This window comes from Pristiophorus japonicus, chromosome 5 (genome assembly GCF_044704955.1).
Source record: "Pristiophorus japonicus isolate sPriJap1 chromosome 5, sPriJap1.hap1, whole genome shotgun sequence".
In the NCBI taxonomy this organism is placed as follows: Eukaryota; Metazoa; Chordata; class Chondrichthyes; family Pristiophoridae; genus Pristiophorus; species Pristiophorus japonicus.
The window spans coordinates 306,047,062-306,066,817 of record NC_091981.1 but is presented as its reverse complement, the minus strand read 5'-3'; the positions used below and the strand labels follow the sequence as shown (position 1 = coordinate 306,066,817).

The following is a 19,756-nucleotide window of genomic DNA, read 5'->3' as shown; positions in this document are numbered from 1 at the left end:
GTCCATGATTAAAGTAGTAGCAGGACATTTGGAAAAGGAAAATTCGGTCAGAGTCAGCATGGATTTATGAAGGGGGAGGTCATGTTTGACAAATTTGCTGGAATTCTTTGAGGGTGTGACGAACAGAGTGGATAAAGGGGAACCAGTGGATGTGGAGTATTTGGACTTCCAGAAGGCATTTGACAAGGTGCCACATAAAAGGTTACTGCACAAAGTAAAAGTTCACGGGGTTGGGGGTAATATATTAGCATGGATAGAGGATTGGCTAACTACGAGAGAACAGAGAGTCGGGATAAATGGGTCATTCTCGGGTTGGCAATCAGTAACTAGTGGGGTGCCACAGAGATCAGTGCTGGGGCCTCAACTATTTACAATCTATATTAATGACTTGGATGAAGGGACCGAGTGTAATGCAGCCAAATTTGCTGATGATACAAAGATAGGTGGGAAAGCAAGTTGTAAGGAGGACACAAATAATCTGCAAAGGGATATAGATAGACTCTGTGAGTGGGCAAAAATCTGTCAGATGGACTATAATGTGGTAAAATGTCAGGTTATACCCTTTGGTAGGAAAAATACAAAGTAAATTATTATTTAAATGTGACTATTACAAAGTGCTGCAGTACAGAGGGATCTGGGGATCCTTGTACATGAAACTCAAAAAGTTAGCATGCAAGTACAGCAAGTAATCAGGAAGGCAAATGCAATGCTGGTCTTTATTGCAAGGGGGATGGAGTATAAAAGTAGGGAAGTCCTGCTACAACTGGACGGGGGTTGGTAAGACCACACCTGGAGTACTGCGCACAGTTTGGGTCTGGAATTGTCTCTATTCCCGTGCCGAAGGGATTGCGACACCAGACGGGAGGGGCAACATTTGGGGAGACAGATTCCCCATCAATTCCCATTCCCCTTCTTTCTGGTGGATAATGGTGGGGCCACTGTGTGTAATGTGCCAGTCAGCAAGAATTGTCAGCAAGCTTTCCAATTGGAGATTTTATTCAGTGGAAACTTTCACACTATTGCAGATTTTGTACCAAAGATCAATTTAGAATGAAAGTAAAAATTCATAATTTTATTGCAAACTAAATTTCTGTTGAGAGTCGCTGAATTAAGGGGAAAGATAACACACAGCGTTTCTTAAATGGACACTGCAGCCCCGAGAACACAATCAGCAATATATCCAGAATATTAAAGTCCAGCCCAGTTATAGGGTTATCAGCAGAAACAAACCTCAACTGTCAGAATGAACATGGTTCAGTTGGGATGTGATTAACAGCAGATTCCAACCCCTGCAGTCACTTGTGAACTCGCTGGTGTCTCAGCAGGTGGGATGACTGAGTGAATCCCTTCCCACACTCAGAGCAGGTGAACGGCCTTTCCCCAGTGTGAACTCGCTGGTGTGTCAGCATGTTGGATGACTGAGTGAATCCCTTCCCACACTCAGAGCAGGTGAACGGCCTCTCCCCAGTGTGAACTCGCTGGTGTCTCAGCAGTTCGGATGACTGAGTGAATCGCTTCGCACAGTAAGAGCAGGTGAATGGTCTCTCCCCAGTGTGAACTCGCTGGTGTATCAGCAGGTCAGATGACCGAGTGAATCCCTTCCCACACTCAGAGCAGGTGAACGGCCTCTCCCCAATGTGAACTCGCTGGTGTATCAGCAGGGTGGATGACAGAGTGAATCCCTTCCCACACTCTGAGCAGGTGAACGGCCTCTCTCCAGTGTGAACTCGCTGGTGTGTCAGCAGGTGGGATGAACAAGTGTATCCCTTCCCACACTCAGAGCAGGTGAACAGCCTCTCCCCAGTGTGAATTCGCTGGTGTGCCAGCAGGGTGGAAGACTGAGTGAATCCCTTCCCACAGTAAGAACAGGTGAATGGCATCTCCCCAGTGTGAACTCGCTGGTGTATCAGCAGGTTGGATGACTGAGTGAATCCCTTCCCACACTCTGCACAGGTGAACGGCCTGTCCCCAGTGTGAACTCGCTGGTGTCTAAGCAGGGTGGATGAATGTGTGTATCCCTTCCCACACTCAGAGCAGGTGAACGGCCTCTCCCCAGTGTGAACTCGCTGGTGTGTCAGCAGGTTGAATGATGTAGTGAATCCCTTCCCACACACGGGGCATGTGAACGGCCTCTCCCCAGTGTGATTGCGCCGATGAATTTCCAGCTCAGACGGATAACTGAATCCCTTCCCACAGTCCCTACATTCCCACAGTTTCTCCATGGTGCTGGTGTCCTTGTGACTCTCCAGGTTGGATGATCAGTTGAAGCCTCGTCCACACATATAAGACGTTTACAGTTTCTCCGAACTGTGAATGGTGCGATGTTTTTTCAGGCTGTGTAGCTGGTTAAAGCTCTTTCCACAGGCAGTGTACTGGAACACTCACTCGGGTGTGTGTCTCGGTGCTTTTCCAGTCACACTGATGTTTGAAATCTATTCCCACAAGCAGAAGAGACAAACATTTCTCCTTTCACTTTCAAAGGCCGATGATATTCAGGTCCTGATGAATCGATTGACTCTGTCAGATCTTGACGCGATGTTTGGTTTGTGTTTCCTGTCTGAAAATCTCCCCTTCTAATACGCTGTAAAAGGAGATAACAAAACTCTTTACTGTCAGTACAAGACACAAATTCAGGATCGACACATCCAGTTTCCAGGGAACATTCTTTCCTCTCGTTCTTCAAAGCTGTAAATCCCTGTCCCACACATTGTCCCTCCTGCTGGGCTGAAATCCAAATCAACACACATTTCGAGACAGTTTCTCCTCCACTCCCAGGTTTCACCACCAATTCTGGCTGGGTTCAGTTCTACACTCACTGGTTCCCCTCCCCTGAAGGTGCTGACTCTGGCTGGGTTCAGTTCTACACTCACTGCTACACCTCCCCTGAAGGTGCTGACTCTGGCTGGGTTCAGTTCTACACTCACTGGTTCCCCTCCCCTGAAGCTACTGACTGTGGCTGGGTTCAGTTCTACACTCACTGGTTCCCCTCCCCTGAAGCTACTGACTCTGGCTGGGTTCAGTTCTACACTCACTGGTTCCCCTCCCCTGGAGGTACTGACTCTGGCTGGGTTCAGTTCTATACTCACTGGTTCCCCTCCCCTGAACGTACTGACTCTGGCTGGGTTCAGTTCTACACTCACTGGTTCCCCTCCCCTGGAGGTACTGACTCTGGCTGGGTTCAGTTCTACACTCACTGGTTCCCCTCCCCTGGAGGTACTGACTCTGGCTGGGTTCAGTTCTACACTCACTGGTTCTCCTCTCCTGAGGGTACTGACTCTGTCTGGGTTCAGTTCTACACTCACTGGTTCCCCTCCCCTGGAGGTGCTGACTCTGGCTGGGTACCGTTCCTGCACCAAGATGGCCACGCATGCGCCGTGCTACTCAATGGACCAAGATGGCCGAGCGCTGAATCTGCCTTCCTGCACCAAGATGGCCGCCGTTAGCCTGGGCCTGTGACCGGGAGAAAGCCCCGAATCTGCAGCCGCCGATATTCCGGTTATTATTCCGGGCTGGCGGCGGGCGCGGGTTGTTGATGAATCCTCCCCGGCTCCCCTCTGGTCCATTGCTCCCCTCCGTCCAACTGAAACCGTCACTTTTGAGCAGCCTGTTTAAAACGTATCGTATCCGCCATTACATGCACCGCGCATTCTCCAAACATAGCCAGGGCCCGCGCCTGCGCACTGAGCTCCTGTAGTCTGGGTGAGATACATTCCCTCCCGCAGTGCATCCTGGAGACAAGCCCCGGCATTGAAAGCCTGAATTTGTGAATTGAACAGCATTTACTGTGATTGCATTGGGCACTGAACTGTGTTCATTCTGGCAGTTATTGTCTTTTTTTGATAATCTTTATAACCCCTATATATGGGCTGGAGATTAATATTGTGTATAAATATTGAATAAATCAGCTTTGTTTCAAACACAGTGTGTCGAATATTTGATTTCTCCATGATCAGAGAAGAGACATTAGCTTGGATGATGTGGAATCGGTATGGGTGGAGCTGCGGAATACCAAAGGGCAGAAAACGCAAGTGGGAGTTGTGTACAGACCGCCAAACAGTAGTAGTGAGGTTGGGGACAGCATCAAACAAGAAATAGGGATGCGTGCAATAAAAGTACACCAGTTATCATGGGAGACTTTAATCTATATATAGATTGGGCTAACCAAACTGGCAGTAATACGGTGGAGGAGGATTTACTGGAGTGTATTAGGGATGGTTTTCGAGACCAATATGTCGAGGAATCAACTAGAGGGCTGGCCATCCTAGACTGGGTGATGTGTAATGAGAATGGATTAATTAACAATCTTGTTGTGTGAGGCCCCTTGGGGAAGAGTGACCACAATATGGTAGAATTAAGATGGAGAGTGACACAGTTAATTCAGAGACGAGGGTCCTGAACTTAAGGAAATGTAACTCCGATGGTATGAGACGTGAATTGGCGAAAATAGACTGGCGAAAGATACTTAAAGGGTTGACGGTGGATAGGCAATGGCAAACATTTAAAGATCACATGGATGAACTTCAACAATTGTACATCCTTGTCCGGAGTAAAACTAAAACGGGGAAGGTGGCTCAACCGTGGCTAACAAGGGAAATTAAGGAGAGTGTTAAGTCCAAGGAAGAGGCATATAAATTGGCCAGAAAAAGCAGCAAACCTGAGGACTGGGAGAAATTTAGAATTCAGCAGAAGAGGACAAAGGGTTTAATTAGGAGGGGGAAAGTAGAATATGAGAGGAAGCTTGCTGGGAACATAAAAAGTGACTACAAAATCTTCTATAGATATGTGAAGAGAAAAAGATTAATGAAGACAAACGTAGGTCTCTTGCAGTCGGATTCAGGTGAATTTATAATGGGGAACAAAGAAATGCCAGAGCAGTTGAACAAATACTTTGGTTTTGTCTTCATGAAGGAAGACACAAATAACCTTCTGTAAATGCTAGAGGACCGAGGGTCTCGTGAAAAGGAGGAACTGAAGGATATCCTTATTAGGCGGGAAATTGTGTTAGGGAAATTGATGAGACTGAAGGCCGATAAATCCCCGGGGCCTGATAGTCTGCATCCCAGAGTACTTAAGGAAGTAGCCCTAGAAATAGTGGATGCATTGGTGGTTATTTTACAACAGTCTATCGACTCTGGATCAGTTCCTATGGATTGTAGGGTAGCTAATGTAACACCACTTTTTAAAGAAGGAGGGAGAGAGAAAAAGGGGAATTATAGATCGGTTAGCCTGACATCAGTAGTGGGGAAATTGTTGGAATCAGTTATTAAAGATGAAATAGCAGCGCATTTGGAAAGCAGTGACAGGATCGGTCCAAGTCAGCATGGATTTATGAAAGGGAAATTATGCTTGACAAATTTTGTAGAATTTTTTGAGGATGTAACTAGTAGAGAGGGCAATGGAGAACGAGTGGATGTGGTGTATTTGGACTTTCAAAAGGCTTTTGACAAGGTCCCACACAAGAGATTAGTGTGAAAAATTAAAGCACACGTTATTGGGGGTAATGTATTGACGTGGATAGAGAACTCGTTGGCAGACAGGAAGCAGAGAGTAGGGATAAACAGGTCCTCCTCAGAATGGCCGGCAGTGACCAGTGGGGTTCCGCAGGGTTCAGTGCTGGGACCCCAGCTATTTACAATATACATCAATGATTTAGATGAAGGAATTGAGTGTAATATCTCCAAGTTTGCAGATGACACTAAGCTGGGTGGCAGTGTGAGCTGTGAGGAGGATGCTAAAGGCTGCAAGGTGACTTGGACAGGTTAGGTGATTGGGCAAATGCATGGCAGATGCAGTATAATGTGGATAAATGTGAGGTTATCCACTTTGGTGGCAAAAACATGGAGGCAGAATATTATCTGAATGGCGTAAGATTCGGAAAAAGGGAGGTGTAACGTGACCTGGGTGTCATGATACATCAGTCATTGAAAGTTGTCATGCAGGTACAGCAGGTGGTGAAGAAGGCAAATGGCATTTTGGCCTTCATAGCTAGGGGATTTGAGTATAGGAGCAGGGAGGTCTTGCTGCAGCTGTACAAGGCCTTGGTGAGGCCTCACCTGGAATATTGTGTTCAGTTTGGTCTCCTAATCTGAGGAAGGACATTCTTGCTGTTGAGGGAGTGCAGCGATGGTTCACCAGACTGATTCCCAGGATGGCAGGACTGACATATGAGGAGAGACTGGATCGGCTTGGTCTGTATTCACTGGAGTTTAGAAAAATGAGAGGAGATCTCTTGGAAAGATATACATTTCTGACGGGACTGGGCAGGTTAGATGCAGGAAGAATGTTCCCGATGTTGGGGAAGTCCAGAATCAGGGGACATAGTCTTAGGATAAGGGGTAAGCCATTTAGGGTTGAGATGAGGAGAAACTTCTTCACTCACAGAGTTTCTGGAATTCTCTACTGCAGAGAGTTGTTGATGCCAGTTCGTTGGATATATTCAAGAGGGAGTTAGATATGACCTTGACGGCTAAAGGGATCAAGAGGTATGGAGAGAAAGGAGACAAGGGGTACTGAGGTGAATGATCAGCCATAATCTTCTTGAATGGTGGTGCAGGCTCGAAGGGCCGAATAGCCTACTCCTGCACCTATGTTTCTATGTTTCTATGACCTAATGGATGGGTTCCCTCTGTTTAAATTGCAGAACTGACTAACACTGGGCGGCTGTTTCTGTGTTCTACAAAGTGATCTAAGGCTGTAAAGCATAGCCGAAGGTCATGAAAGGTGCTATATAAATGCAAGTCTCATTTTTCATAGTCATGCCCACTAACTTTATTAATTTGAGACAGTTGTGTTTGCGCAAATGTACCCTCCAAGAATCACTAGTCACGCAGGGTCGGTCCATACATCAAAACGGTTTATTACACCGGCGGGGAGATGAAGCAACTGCTGGGTCCAGGTACCTCTCTCCGCCAAACAAAGGCTTTCATGGATTTTTATATGTTTTACAACAGTTTACTACAGTTACATCAGCCCATTTCGGCCGGACACTATCCAATCATATTGATTATAGATTACATATAGATTCAAATATATGTAATAGAAGTAGTCTCTAACCATTGTGTGACTGTGGTTGTCTCATGTGTTACTAAGGGTTATTCATGGTCTTGTGACATGGTCCAAGCCCTCCTTATCTTACTGTCCTTGGGTGCTGTCTTTGGGTAGTCTCCTTATCTTAGTCCTGTTACAGAGTCGTAATGATCTATCATGGGCCAGGATGTCTCGTCTGGGAACATCTGCAGAGCTGTAGTGTGTTTCTGCGTGAGAACACAGCCGTTATCAGTAACTAAGAATGCAGTCTCTTTTCTGCTGGCTGACGTCCCTTGGGGCTTTGCTAAACCATGAACAGCTCTTTATACATTTTACTCACACATTTAATTCTAACATTGTGCTACAGGTGCCTTTGCTCTAGGGGAGAATTTCCCTCTCTAACATTCTCCCCTTTCAGTCCTAGCCCCCTGAAACTGACACTAATTTAATGCTATGTGATTTATGGATTTGTATCACCTGGTACTCCCTGCTTCAACATGCTGGCCAGTCATACGATTTCAGGAGTCCCAGTTGCTTAGATCAAATTAATATAGTTCGAATCGTCCCTTTCGCCTGTCACACCGACTTTCTTGATTGCTAAATCATCATTGTTGTGTATAATGTCTGCAAGACCAGCAAGCCATGACACCCCATGCCAATGCTAAAACTAGCTGTACTCCGACAAATATGTGTGATATAATTCACATCCAGGGGTGGATGTTGACATTCATCCCCCATTTCCAAACTCTTCTCCACCAACTCTCATCCTGTAGCTCTGTATCGCTGTCTTTTTCCAGTATCTCAATCTTTGTCCGTAATTGGTAGTAGAGTTTGACAGACTGTCCAACTCTGAGTCTTAATTCCCTTAGTACTTCTGCTAAATGGGGAATAGGGGCTTGTTCTGGCTCGTCATAGTCCTGCAGGTGATTATGGAGCTGATTGGTGGCGTTGATGATCTCAGTATCTCGCCGTCTAACTTGGATAATGCGGGCTTGACCTATAGTAACGGGTCGTAGGGGTGTAAAGCAGAAATTTGGTTGTGGGATCTGGCATTGCAGACCGTTATACTGGTATGAGGGTTCCATGGTGGAGACACAGTATCTCCCTTTGCCTCCGTACCCGGCCCGGGTGGGGGCCGGTGCTATTTCCAGAACGCATCCATCGGTTTGGTTAAAACCACATTCGTCTAATTCTCCCTGTCGCACCGGGTGGGGGCATACTGTGATTTCGCCCCTTTGTTTGCACCCTGTCAGGGAGACACCATATAGGGTGTTATCTCTTTGGATAGCAGAGTCTGTGGTTAAGTAGTAACGGAGGGAGGCATTGTCGCGCACGACCCCGAAATTCTCCTGTTGATAAAGGGGAAATGAACCTGAGTCTCGTGTGACTATGGGGATCATCAAGACAATCCCCACTCCCGCAGCTATGCCCATTTGGCAGTTTGGGATCGCTGGGTATACTCTGATTAGTCCCTTCAGAGTGCAGTTATCCAGTGTCCTCTCCAGCTTGGCTAGCTGAGCCAGATGTGAGCTTTCTATCCAGTCTGGTACCTGTCCCCTTTGGATCTGATCGAGGTTGTGTCGTATCTGTCCCATCATAAGCGTGACAGAGTTGCAGAGTTGCCCTTGTCGGAGCTTTCCGGCATCTTCCTTTTCTCTGTCAATTAGACGGTTAATTGTTTTGGCATGTGTCTCGATTATTGAAATTCCATCTAACTGTATCTCTATGCCTTCCCTTCCTAAGTCGGCTTGGTCTTTCTGATTCTGCTCTGCCCGCTCTAACAATTCCTTCATTACCTCTTTACATTGTTCCACCTTTTCATTCAGCCCTTGTATATCCAGTGACTTTACTATGGTGGTCCTGTATTAAAGCTGGTATCAGCGTCATTAATTATTCCCCTCTTATGCCTATGTACCTGCTCTTGTCCTCGGAACCTACTGGCACCCATGGCATCGGCAGCCTGCTGCATTACAACCTTACTTACTACACTATACATCTTCCTTGCCTGTTCTGTACAATACTCCAGCATTTGTATGCCTGAAATATTGATCAGAACAGACACAATTCCATGCTTAACATTATGTGTTAAAATAAGTTCTGTCCGTGCTCCAGCCCTTGGCTGCTGGGATACATATTCCATCAGTTAAATTAAACACGATCCCATAGTTCGGGTAAGTATGTCTTTCCTGCATTTGCTGCATCTCTCGTAGCCCATCTGAGTTATCTGATGCTTGTATGAGTGTCGAGATCTCTAGTATCATGCTGCAGAGCTGAAGTGGCCACTGTGATTCCATCTCGGTGGGTGTTTTATCTGCAAATTTTAAACAGATCCTGGTCGTCACCAGGTGTTCGGTTCTGCTCTACTCATCTTTTATCCATGCCTGTCGAGGTCACTGTGAAATCGGAGGTAAGGGTTAGATTGGGTTTGTGGACTCCACTTACCCACCATGGGATACATTGGCCCTATTGCCATAGGTGATGGTGCTATGGCTGTGCACTATCTGTCCCGTGTTTTTTTAAATTTAAAACGAGACCACACATTTTTAATAGCTATTTTGTTTACTGGAATCCAATTTTAAAATTTAGTAAGATTTTCTAAATCCCAGTTTTTTTTTCTGTGCTGAGTTCGCATAGCTTAGATCTTTTCTCCTCATTATTTTAAAAACCTTCCTGCTTGTTTAGACTGTTCGGGACTTTTCTTGATAAACTACGTTCATTTTGGAAATCTTTTCAAACTGCAGTGAAACTTTCTCATAACTTAAAATCATTATCAATGGAGAGTGTCTTTTACCTCTTCCAATTCTTTTTTTTTCAATTAAACCAATATCTTTTTCAGCCAACATCAACTAATATCTTTTTCCATCGCAAACACTTTTTTCAGCACATATTTAGTACGTTACGTTTTTTTTTTCAGATCTCTTCTTCAAATTAGGTTTTGTATTTTACACAAAGGGCTCGTGTCTCCGTAAATTTGTTAATTTAAAATCAACAGACAATCGAAGAAACCTTTTCTTTCAAATTCATTCAATTTGTTTTCTTTCAAGTTGGCATCTTTATCTTTTTTCTTTTCCATAACTAGAACAGAGTCTGGCACGTAAGCTTTGAGAGCTGATTTTCGTTATCTCAAATGTTCCAGTTTCAAGGCCGTTACAATGTCCCTTTTTTCTAAACTGCTAAAGCTGCCGTTTTAACATCTTATTATTTTTTAGTTTGAATCTATCTCACTATTTTGCTGTGCCTTCTCTTAATATCTCAAAATCCCAATTCAAATTTTGTAATGCCAATCTTTTATTTAAAACTCTTTTTACTGAGCTAGAAGCTTTTGCGTCAAGGTTTTACACAAAGGAAAATGGGAGCGTACTTCCTTGGCCTGCAACCTCGAGAGACCCACGCAGGGCTTTTTTAAAGACATTCTTTATCTCATTCCTAGACTAAATTTATGTCTTTCAACCCAATCTAATCAATGAATGCATGTTTTCTTTCGACAAGTAAGTGAGCATGTCAAATAATGTTTTTTTTTAAACCACCGGGACCATGTATTTTTTATCTTTTGCTCAACAAACCTATATCCTTTGGGCATTTCCGAGCTCCGTAACTTATCATCCGAATAAATCCACACCTGCGTTTCTAACTTAAAACTTCCTACATACAGGACAACACTACAAAGGGTTAAAAAAACTTTCACTCTGCTTGAAAAAATGGGCGGAACTAAAACAAACAGACCACTCCACCACTTTTCAGACACATGACAAATTCATTCCGCAGTCAAAAATCACACAAATGCTCTCATTCAAAGACAGACATTCACAAAAGTCTCTCTTCATTCAACAAGGCTTATTATTTGGCTGGCTCTATTTTTTAAAATAAATTAATACATGATGATAGATTAATACATGATTGATTTACTTACTCCGTTAATTTAATGTGGTCTCGAAGAATTAGAACCCAGGCCTTTTCTATTACTTTCTTTTGTTTCTCCGCCAGGTAGTGGGTAAGGGACCTTTTGGGTCCCCACTCGAGTTCTGTTGTTATATTGGCCATTTTTTTAGTATTGGGGCTAGTTAGAGGTCTAACTCTCAGCGGTCCGCCTGCACCAGCATGATTTGCAGGAGGCTGTTTCTAACTCAGATATAGTTTGGGTAGCTCGCTAAAGATCCACTCTCAGCGGCCCACCTGCACCAGCGTGACTTGTAGTAGGCCGCTTCTAGCTACTTCAGGTTACGAATCTGCTATTACACAAACTCGCGCAATTCTTAAAACATGTTTAAGCAATTCCCGCAGTGCTCTACACCTCCTTAACGACTACCTACCACCGTTTTGCCGGTTGGTCCGACCCTCCTTACAGGTTGGATATTGCGTTGGCCTCCAAAAACCATTGTGCTGACGTGGATTGAGAACTGGTTAGCAGACAGGAAGCAAAGAGTAGAAGTAAATGGGTACTTTTCAGAATTGCAGGCAGTGACTAGTGGGGTTCCGCAAGGTTCTGTGCTGGGGCCCCAGCTGTTTACACTGTACATTAATAATTTAGACGAGGGGATTAAATGTAGTATCTCCAAATTTGCGGATGACACTAAGTTGGGTGGCAGTGTGAGCTGCGAGGAGGATGCTATGAGGCTGCAGAGTGACTTGGATAGCTTAGGTGAGTAGGCAAATGCATGGCAGATGGAGTATAATGTGGATAAATGTGAGGTTATCCACTTTGGTGGTAAAAAGAGAGACAGACTATTATCTGAATGGTGACAGATTAGAAAAAGGGGAGGTGCAACGAGACCTGGCTGTCATAGTACATCAGTCATTGAAGGTTGGCATGCAGGTACAGCAGGCGGTTAAGCAAGCAAGTGGCATGTTGGCCTTCATAGCGAGGAGATTTGAATACAGGGGCAGGGAGGTGTTACTACAGTTGTACCGGGCCTTGGTGAGGCCACACCTGGAGTATTGTGTACAGTTTTGGTTTCCTAACTAAAGGAAGGACATTCTTGCTATTGAGGGAGTGCAGCGAAGGTTCACCAGACTGATTCCTGGGATGGCGGGACTGACATATCAAGAAAGACTGGATCAACTGGGCTTGTATTCACTGGAGTTCAGAAGAATGAGAGGGGATCTCATAGAAACGTTTAAAATACTGACGGGCTTAGACAGGTTAGATGCAGGAAGAATGTTCCCAATGTTGGGGAAGTCCAGAACCAGGGTTCACAGTCTAAGGATAAGGGGTAAGCCATTTAGGACAGAGATGAGGAGAAACTTCTTCACCCAGAAAGTGGTGAACTTGTGGAATTCTCTACCACAGAAAGTTGTTGAGGCCAATTCACTAAATATATTCAAAAAGGAGTTAGATGTAGTCCTGACTACTAGGGGATCAAGGGGTATGGCGAGAAAGCAGGAATGGGGTACTGAAGTTGCATGTTCAGCCATGAACTCATTGAATGGCGGTACAGGCTCGAAGGGCTGAATCGCCTACTCCTGCACCTATTTTCTATGTTTCTAAACCCACCCCACAGTCACTGACACCAATCGCCTCCTGTCTGATATTAACCCACCCCACAGTCACTGATACAAATCTCCTGTCTGATATAAACCCACCCCACAGTCACTGACACCAATCCCCCTCCTGTCTGATATAAACCCACCCCACAGTCACTGACACCAATTTCCTGTCTGATATAAACCCACCACACAGTCACTGACACCAATTTCCTGTCTGATATAAACCCACCCCACAGTCACTGACACCAATCTCCTGTCTGATATAAACCCACCCCACAGTCACTGACACCGATCTCCTCCCATGTGATATAAACCAACCCTTATCACTGACACCAAGTGGACTGGGAAAATATGTTAAAGGGTAAGACTGTAGAAACGCAGTGGCAAACATTTAAGGAGATATTCCATAACTCTCAGCAAAGATTTATTCCAGTGAGAAATAAGATGCTAAGAGAAGGATGAACCATCCCTGGCTAACTGAGGAAGTAAAGGATGGTATCAAATTGAAAAAAAGCATAAAATGCCGCTTCGGACAGTGGAAGGCCAGAGAACTGGGAAATTTTGAGAAACCAGGAAAGGACAACTAAAAAAATGATAAAGACAGAGAAGATAATATCTGAGAGCAAACTAGCAAGAAATATAAAAACAGACAGTAAAAGTTTCTACAGGTATATAAAAAGGAAACGAGTAGCTAAAGTAACCATTGGTCCTTTAGAAGATGAGATTGGGAATTAATAACGGGAAAGACGGAACTGGCAGAGACTTTGAACAAATGTTTTTTATCGGACTTTATGGTAGAGAATACTTGCAACATCCCAATAGTTGATCATCAAGTACTTATTGCAGGGGAGGAGGGGGATCACTTCACACAGTGACTATCACTAGAGATAAAGTACTGATCAAACTGATGGGACTAAAGGTGGACAAGTCCCCTGGACCTGATGACATGCATCCTCGGGTATTAAAAGTGGCTGCAGAGATAGTGGGTGCATTGCTTGTAATCTACTAAAATTCCCTGAATTCTGGAGAGGTCCCAGCAGACTGGAAAACTGCAAATGTAACACCCCTATTCAAATAAGGAGGGAGACAGAGAGCAGGAAACTATAGACCAGTTAGCCTACCATCTATCATTGGAAAAATACTGGAGTAAATCATTAAGGAAGTAGTAGCAGGACATTTAGAAAATCAGATTGCAGTCAGGCAGAGTCAGCATGGCTTTATTAAAGGGAAATCATGTTTGACAAATTGGCTGGAGTTGTTTGAGGATGTAACGAGCAGAGTGGATAAAGGAGAACCAGTTGATGTTGTATATTTGCATTTCCAGAAAACATTCAATAAGGTGGCACACAAAAGGTTACTGCAGAAGGTAAGGGCTCATGGGGTTGGGGGTAATATATCAGCATGGATAGAGGATTGGCTCCCGACCGGAAAAGAGTCGGGATAAATGGGTCATTTTCAGATGGCAAACTATAACTAGTCGGGTGCTGCAGGGATCAGTGCTGGGGCCTCAAATATTTACAAGTTTATATTACTGACTTGGATGAAGGGACCGAGTGTAACGCAGCCAAATTTACTGATGATACAAAGATAGGTGGGAAAGCAAGTTGTGAAGAGGACACAAAGAATCTACAAAGGGATATAGATCGGCTCAGTGAGTGGGCAAAAATCTGGCAGATGGACTATAATGTGGTAAAATGTCAGGTTATCTCCTGACAGGAAAAATAGAAAAGTAAATTATTATTTAAATGGGGTCGATTACAAAATGCTGCAGTACAGAGGGATCTGGGGGTCCTTGTACATGAAACTCAAAAAGTTAGTATGCAGGTACAGCAAGTAATCAGGAAGGCAAATGCAATGCTGGCCTTTATTGCAAGGGGGATGGAGTATAAAAGTAGGGAAGTCCTGCTACAACTGTACAGGGTGTTAGTAAGACCACACCTGGAGTACTGTGCACAGTTTTGGTCTGGACTTGTCTCCATTCCCGTGCCGAGGGGATTGCTACACCAGACGGAGGGGCAACATTTGGGGACACTGATTTCCCATCAATTCCCATTCCCCTTCTTTCTGGTGGATGATGGAGGGGCCACTGTGTGTAATGTGCAAGTCAGTAAGAATTGTCAGCAAGCTTTCCAATTGGAGATTTTATTCAGTGGAAACTTTCACACACTATTGCAGATTTTGTACCAAAGATCAGTTTAGGATTGAAGTAAAAGTTGATAATTTTATTCCAAACTGAATTTCTGTTGTGAGTCGCTGAATTAAGGGGAAAGATAACACACAGCGTTTCTTAAATGGACACTGCAGCCCCGAGAACACAATCAGCAATATATCCAGAATATTAAAGTCCAGCCCAGTTATTGGGTTATCAGCAGAAACAAACCTCAACTGTCAGAACTCGTGTCACTTGTGAACTCGCTGGTGTCTCAGCAGGGTGGATGACCGAGTGAATCCCTTCCCACACTCCGAGCAGGTGAATGGCCTCTCCCCACTGTGAAGTCGCTGGTGTGTCAGCAGGGTGGATGACAGAGTGAATCCCTTCCCACACTCTGAGCAGGTGAATGGCCTCTCCCCAGTGTGAACTCGCTGGTGTGTCAGCAGGGTGGATGACAGAGTGAATCCCTTCCCACACTCAGAGCAGGTGAACGGCCTCTCTCCAGTGTGAACTCGCTGGTGTGTCAGCAGGTGGGATGACCGAGTGAATCCCTTCCCACACTCTGAGCAGGTGAATGGCCTCTCCCCAGTGTGAACTCGCTGGTGTGTCAGCAGGGTGGATGACAGAGTGAATCCCTTCCCACACTCTGAGCAGGTGAATGGCCTCTCCCCAGTGTGAACTCGCTGGTGTGTCAGCAGGGTGGATGACAGAGTGAATCCCTTCCCACACTCTGAGCATGTGAATGGCCTCTCTCCAGTGTGAATTCGCTGGTGTATCAGCAGGTGGGATGATGTAGTGAATCCCTTCCCACACTCTGAGCAGGTGAATGGCCTCTCCCCAGTGTGAAGTCGCTGGTGTGTCAGCAGGGTGGATGACCGAGTGAATCCCTTCCCACACTCTGAGCAGGTGAATGGTCTCTCCCCAGTGTGAACTTGCTGGTGTTTCAGCAGGGTGGATGACAGAGTGAATCCCTTGCCACACTCTGAGCAGGTGAATGGTCTCTCCCCAGTGTGAATTCGCTGGTGTGTCAGCAGATGGGACGATGTAGTGAATCCCTTCCCACACACGGAGCAGGTGAATGGCCTCTCCCCAGTGTGACTGCGTCGATGAATTTCCAGCTCAGATGGTGATCTGAATCCCTTGCCACAGTCCCCACATTCCCACGGTTTCTCCATGGTGCGGGTGTCCTTGTGTCTCTCCAGATTGGATGATCAGTTGAAGCCTCGCCCACACACACAACACGTTTACAGTTTATTCGCACAGTGAATGGTGTGATGTTTTTTCAGGCTGTGTAACTGGTTAAAGCTCTTTCCACAGGCAGTGTACTGGAACACTCACTCGGGTGTGTGTCTCGGTGCTTTTCCAGTCACACTGATGTTTGAAATCTTTTCCCACAGGCAGAACAGACAAACATTTCTCCTTTCACTTTCAAAGGCCGATGACATTCAGGTCCTGATGAATCGATTGACTCTGTCAGATCTTGACGCGATGTTTGGTTTGTGTTTCCTGTTTGAAAATCTGCCCGTCTAATACACTGTAAAAGGAGATAACAAAACTCATTACTGTCAGTACAAGACACAAATTCAGGATCGACACATCCAGTTTCCAGGGAACATTCTTTCCTCTCGTTCTTCAAAGCTGTAAATCCCTGTCCCACACATTGTTGCTCCGGCTGGGCTGAAATCAAAATCAACACACAATTCTAGACAGTTTCTCCTCCACTCCCAGTTATAACCATCAATTCTGGCTGGGTTCAGTTCTTCACTCACTGGTTCCCCTCCCCTGGAGGTACTGACTCTGGCTGGGTTCAGTTCTGCACTCACTGGTTCCCCTCCCCTGGAGGTACTGACTCTGGCTGGGTTCAGTTCTACACTCACTGGTTCCCCTCCCCTGGAGGTACTGACTCTGGCTGGGTTCAGTGGTTCACTCTGACCCTGAAGCCCCGCCCACACATTGGTCTTTCAAAGATGGCCACGCATGCGCTCTATTTGTGGATGAATCACGATGCACGTGACCATCCTGCAGCTGCCCTTTACAAAGATGGCGGCCGTCAGCCTGGGCCTGTTCGCGGGAAGCCGCCGCGGAGCGGGAGCTGGAGACCTTTGTTCCTCAGTCCGGGGCGGCGACCTGCAGCAGGTGTTTATGAAGCCCACCTGTCCAGTCGGATGCTCCCCTGAGTCCGGCAGATGGAAGTTAGACCCCAGACTGCAATGTCCGCCCTCCGCCCGCTCACAGCCCGTGTCCGCTCTGAGCAAAGTGACACTGCGCATGCTCCACCCATAGTGCACGCCTGCGCACTGGGCTCCCCCACTCAGTGCGCAGCCGCCAGGTTTAACGTTAAGATCAACAATCTGATGATTTATTTTACGATCAGATGATGGAGAGAATTGTCTCATTAAAACCAAGCGGCCGCTGCTCACCGTTGCTGCATTCATGGCGCTTATCGAGAGGTGGGCACCGGAGGGACTGGAGTGCATCATCACGCCCGGCAGCCAAATTTTAATTTGATTTTACGTTTTAAAGTTAATTTGTTTTAATTGCCGGTGCTTTTAGTGTCCCCTTCCCTTTTATAGGGGGCACTGGGGAAAAATTGTGATTTTAGTGCCCAAAAAAAAACCAAAAAAAGAAAAACACAAAAAAAAAAGGGGGGGAAAAAAAGGGCCTTGTAAATGTCTGGAGTGTCACCCAGGTTGGGTGGCACCGTTATTGTTTTATGTTTTCACAGGTAGACTCTAAAAGAGTTTCATGGCGCTTATCGAGAGGTGGGCACCGGAGGGACTGGAGTGCATCATCACGCCCGGCAGCCAAATTTTAATTTGATTTTGCGTTTTTTAGGTTTGGTTTGTTTTGGTTGCCGGTGCTTTTGGTGTCCCCCTCTCCTTTTGTGGGGGGCACTGGAGAAAAGGAAAGGTTTGATTTTGGTGCCCCAAAAAAAAAGAACACAGAGAAGGAAAGGACCAAAAAAGACAAGGGAGGGCCTTGTGGGTGTCTTGTGTGTGTCATCCAGGTCGGGTGGCACGGATACATGTTTTATGTTTTCGCAGGTAAACTCAAAAGAGTTTCATGGCGCTTATCGAGAGGTGGGCACCGGAGGGACTGGAGTGCATCATCATGCCCGGCAACCAAATTTTAATTTGATTTTACGTTTTAAAGTTTAATTTGTTTTAATTGCCGGTGCTTTTAGTGTCCCCTTCCCTTTTATAGGGGGCACTGGGGAAAAATTGTGATTTTAGTGCCCAAAAAAAAAAAGAAAAAAAAAGAAAAACACAAAAAAAAACAAAAAAAGGGGGGAAAAAAAGGGCCTTGTAAATGTCTGGAGTGTCACCCAGGTCGGGTGGCACCGTTTAATGTTTTATGTTTTTCAGGTGAACTCCAAAAAGAGTTTCATGGCGCTTATCGAGAGGTGGGCACCGGAGGGACTGGAGTGCATCATCACGCCCGGCAACCAAATTTTAATTTGATTTTACGTTTTAAAGTTTAATTTGTTTTCATTGCCGGTGCTTTTAGTGTCCCCCTCCCCTTCTATAGGGGGCACTGGGGAAAATTGATTTTAGCGCCCCAAAAAAACCAAAAAAAAAGAAAAAAAAAAAAAAGGGGCCTTGAAAATGTCTGCTGTGTCACCCAGGTCGGGTGGCATGGTTTTAATGTTTATGTTTTTGCAGGTAAACTCAAAAGAGTTTGATGGCGCTTTTTAAACTTCTCTCCCCAGTTGCCAGGGAGACACGTCAGGGCCGCCAGCCGCCCACCGGAAGTAACGCACAGACGCCGGAAGTGGGGTTGCACTAGTGACGGCGAGGCGGACAATGTGGGAGCGTTCCTTCCGCTTCCTGCGCTGGGTCTGTACTTCCTCCCCTAAGGGCGGCACTGGGCGCAGGGAGTCCCAGGTGGGGGGGTGGGGCATGGTGCACTTTATCAGGAGGCTTTGGGCCCGGAACGTTCGCTGGCCGGACAGAGCGCTTGCTCTGGGAGCCTGGTGTGGGGCCTGCCCAGCGGGGCTGCTGCAGTGTGCTCAGTGCTTCAGGCTGGGGATGTTGGCCTGGTCCAGGGCACTCACCTCGGTGCGTCTGTCCTCCCGGGGGGGGGGGGTGCTCGTAGGGTCTGAGGGGCATCGCTGGCCACGGTCCGTGTCTCTGCGCCATACAGGAGGGTGGGTATTACAACAGCCCTGTAGACCATGAGCTGGGGGTGAGGTACATATAGTACATGATCAGTGTCTCTGGGTCATACAGGAGGGTGGGTATTACTACAGCCCTGTAGACCATGAGCTGGGGGTGAGGTAAATATAGTACATGATCAGTGTCTCTGGGTCATACAGGAGGGTGGGTATTACTACAGCCCTGTAGACCATGAGCTGGGGGTGAGGTACATACTGTACATGGTCCATGTCTCTGGGCCACACAGGAGGGTGGGTATTACTACAGCCCTGTAGACGATGAGCTGGGTGTGAGGTACATACTGTACATGGTCAATGTCTCTGGGCCATACAGGAGGGTGGGTATTACTACAGCCCTGTAGACCATGAGCTGGGGGTGAGGTACCTACTGTACATGGTCCATGTCTCTGGGTCATACAGGAGGGTGGGTATTACTACAGCCCTGTAGACCATGAGCTGGGGGTGAGGTACCTACTGTACATGGTCCATGTCTCTGGGTCATACAGGAGGGTGGGTATTACTACAGCCCTGTAGACCATGAGCTGGGGGTGAGGTTCCTACTGTACATGGTCCATGTCTCTGAGCCATACAGGAGGGTGGGTATTACCACAGCCCTGTAGACCATGAGCTGGGGGTGAGGTACATACTGTACATGGTCCATGTCTCTGGGCCATACAGGAGGGTGGGTATTACTACAGCCCTGTAGACCATGAGCTGGGGGTGAGATACATACTGTACATGACCAGTGCCTCTGGGTCATACAGGAGGGTGGGTATTACTACAGCCCTGTAGACCCTGAGCTGCGGGTGATGTACGTACTGTACATGGTCCATGTCTCTGGGTCATACAGGAGAGTGGGTATTACTACAGCCCTGTAGACCATGAGCTGGGGGTGAGGTACCTTCTGCACATGGTCATTGTATTTGGGTCATACAGGAGGG

At 46.3% G+C, this 19,756-nt stretch overlaps 1 protein-coding gene across 1 annotated transcript; it reads right to left on the bottom strand.

Annotated features, from left to right (window-relative positions):
• Positions 1-1,379: 1,379 nt before the first annotated feature.
• On the bottom strand, positions 1,380-16,901 carry LOC139264048 (zinc finger protein 850-like; the record flags this gene model as incomplete). Its single annotated transcript, XM_070880148.1, has 3 exons — positions 16,816-16,901; positions 14,923-16,196; positions 1,380-2,165 (listed from the first exon to the last, which is right to left on the bottom strand). Coding segments are annotated over exons 2-3 (1,701 nt in total), but the record flags the coding sequence as incomplete, so codon positions are not given.
• Between the last annotated feature and the right edge of the window lie 2,855 nt (positions 16,902-19,756).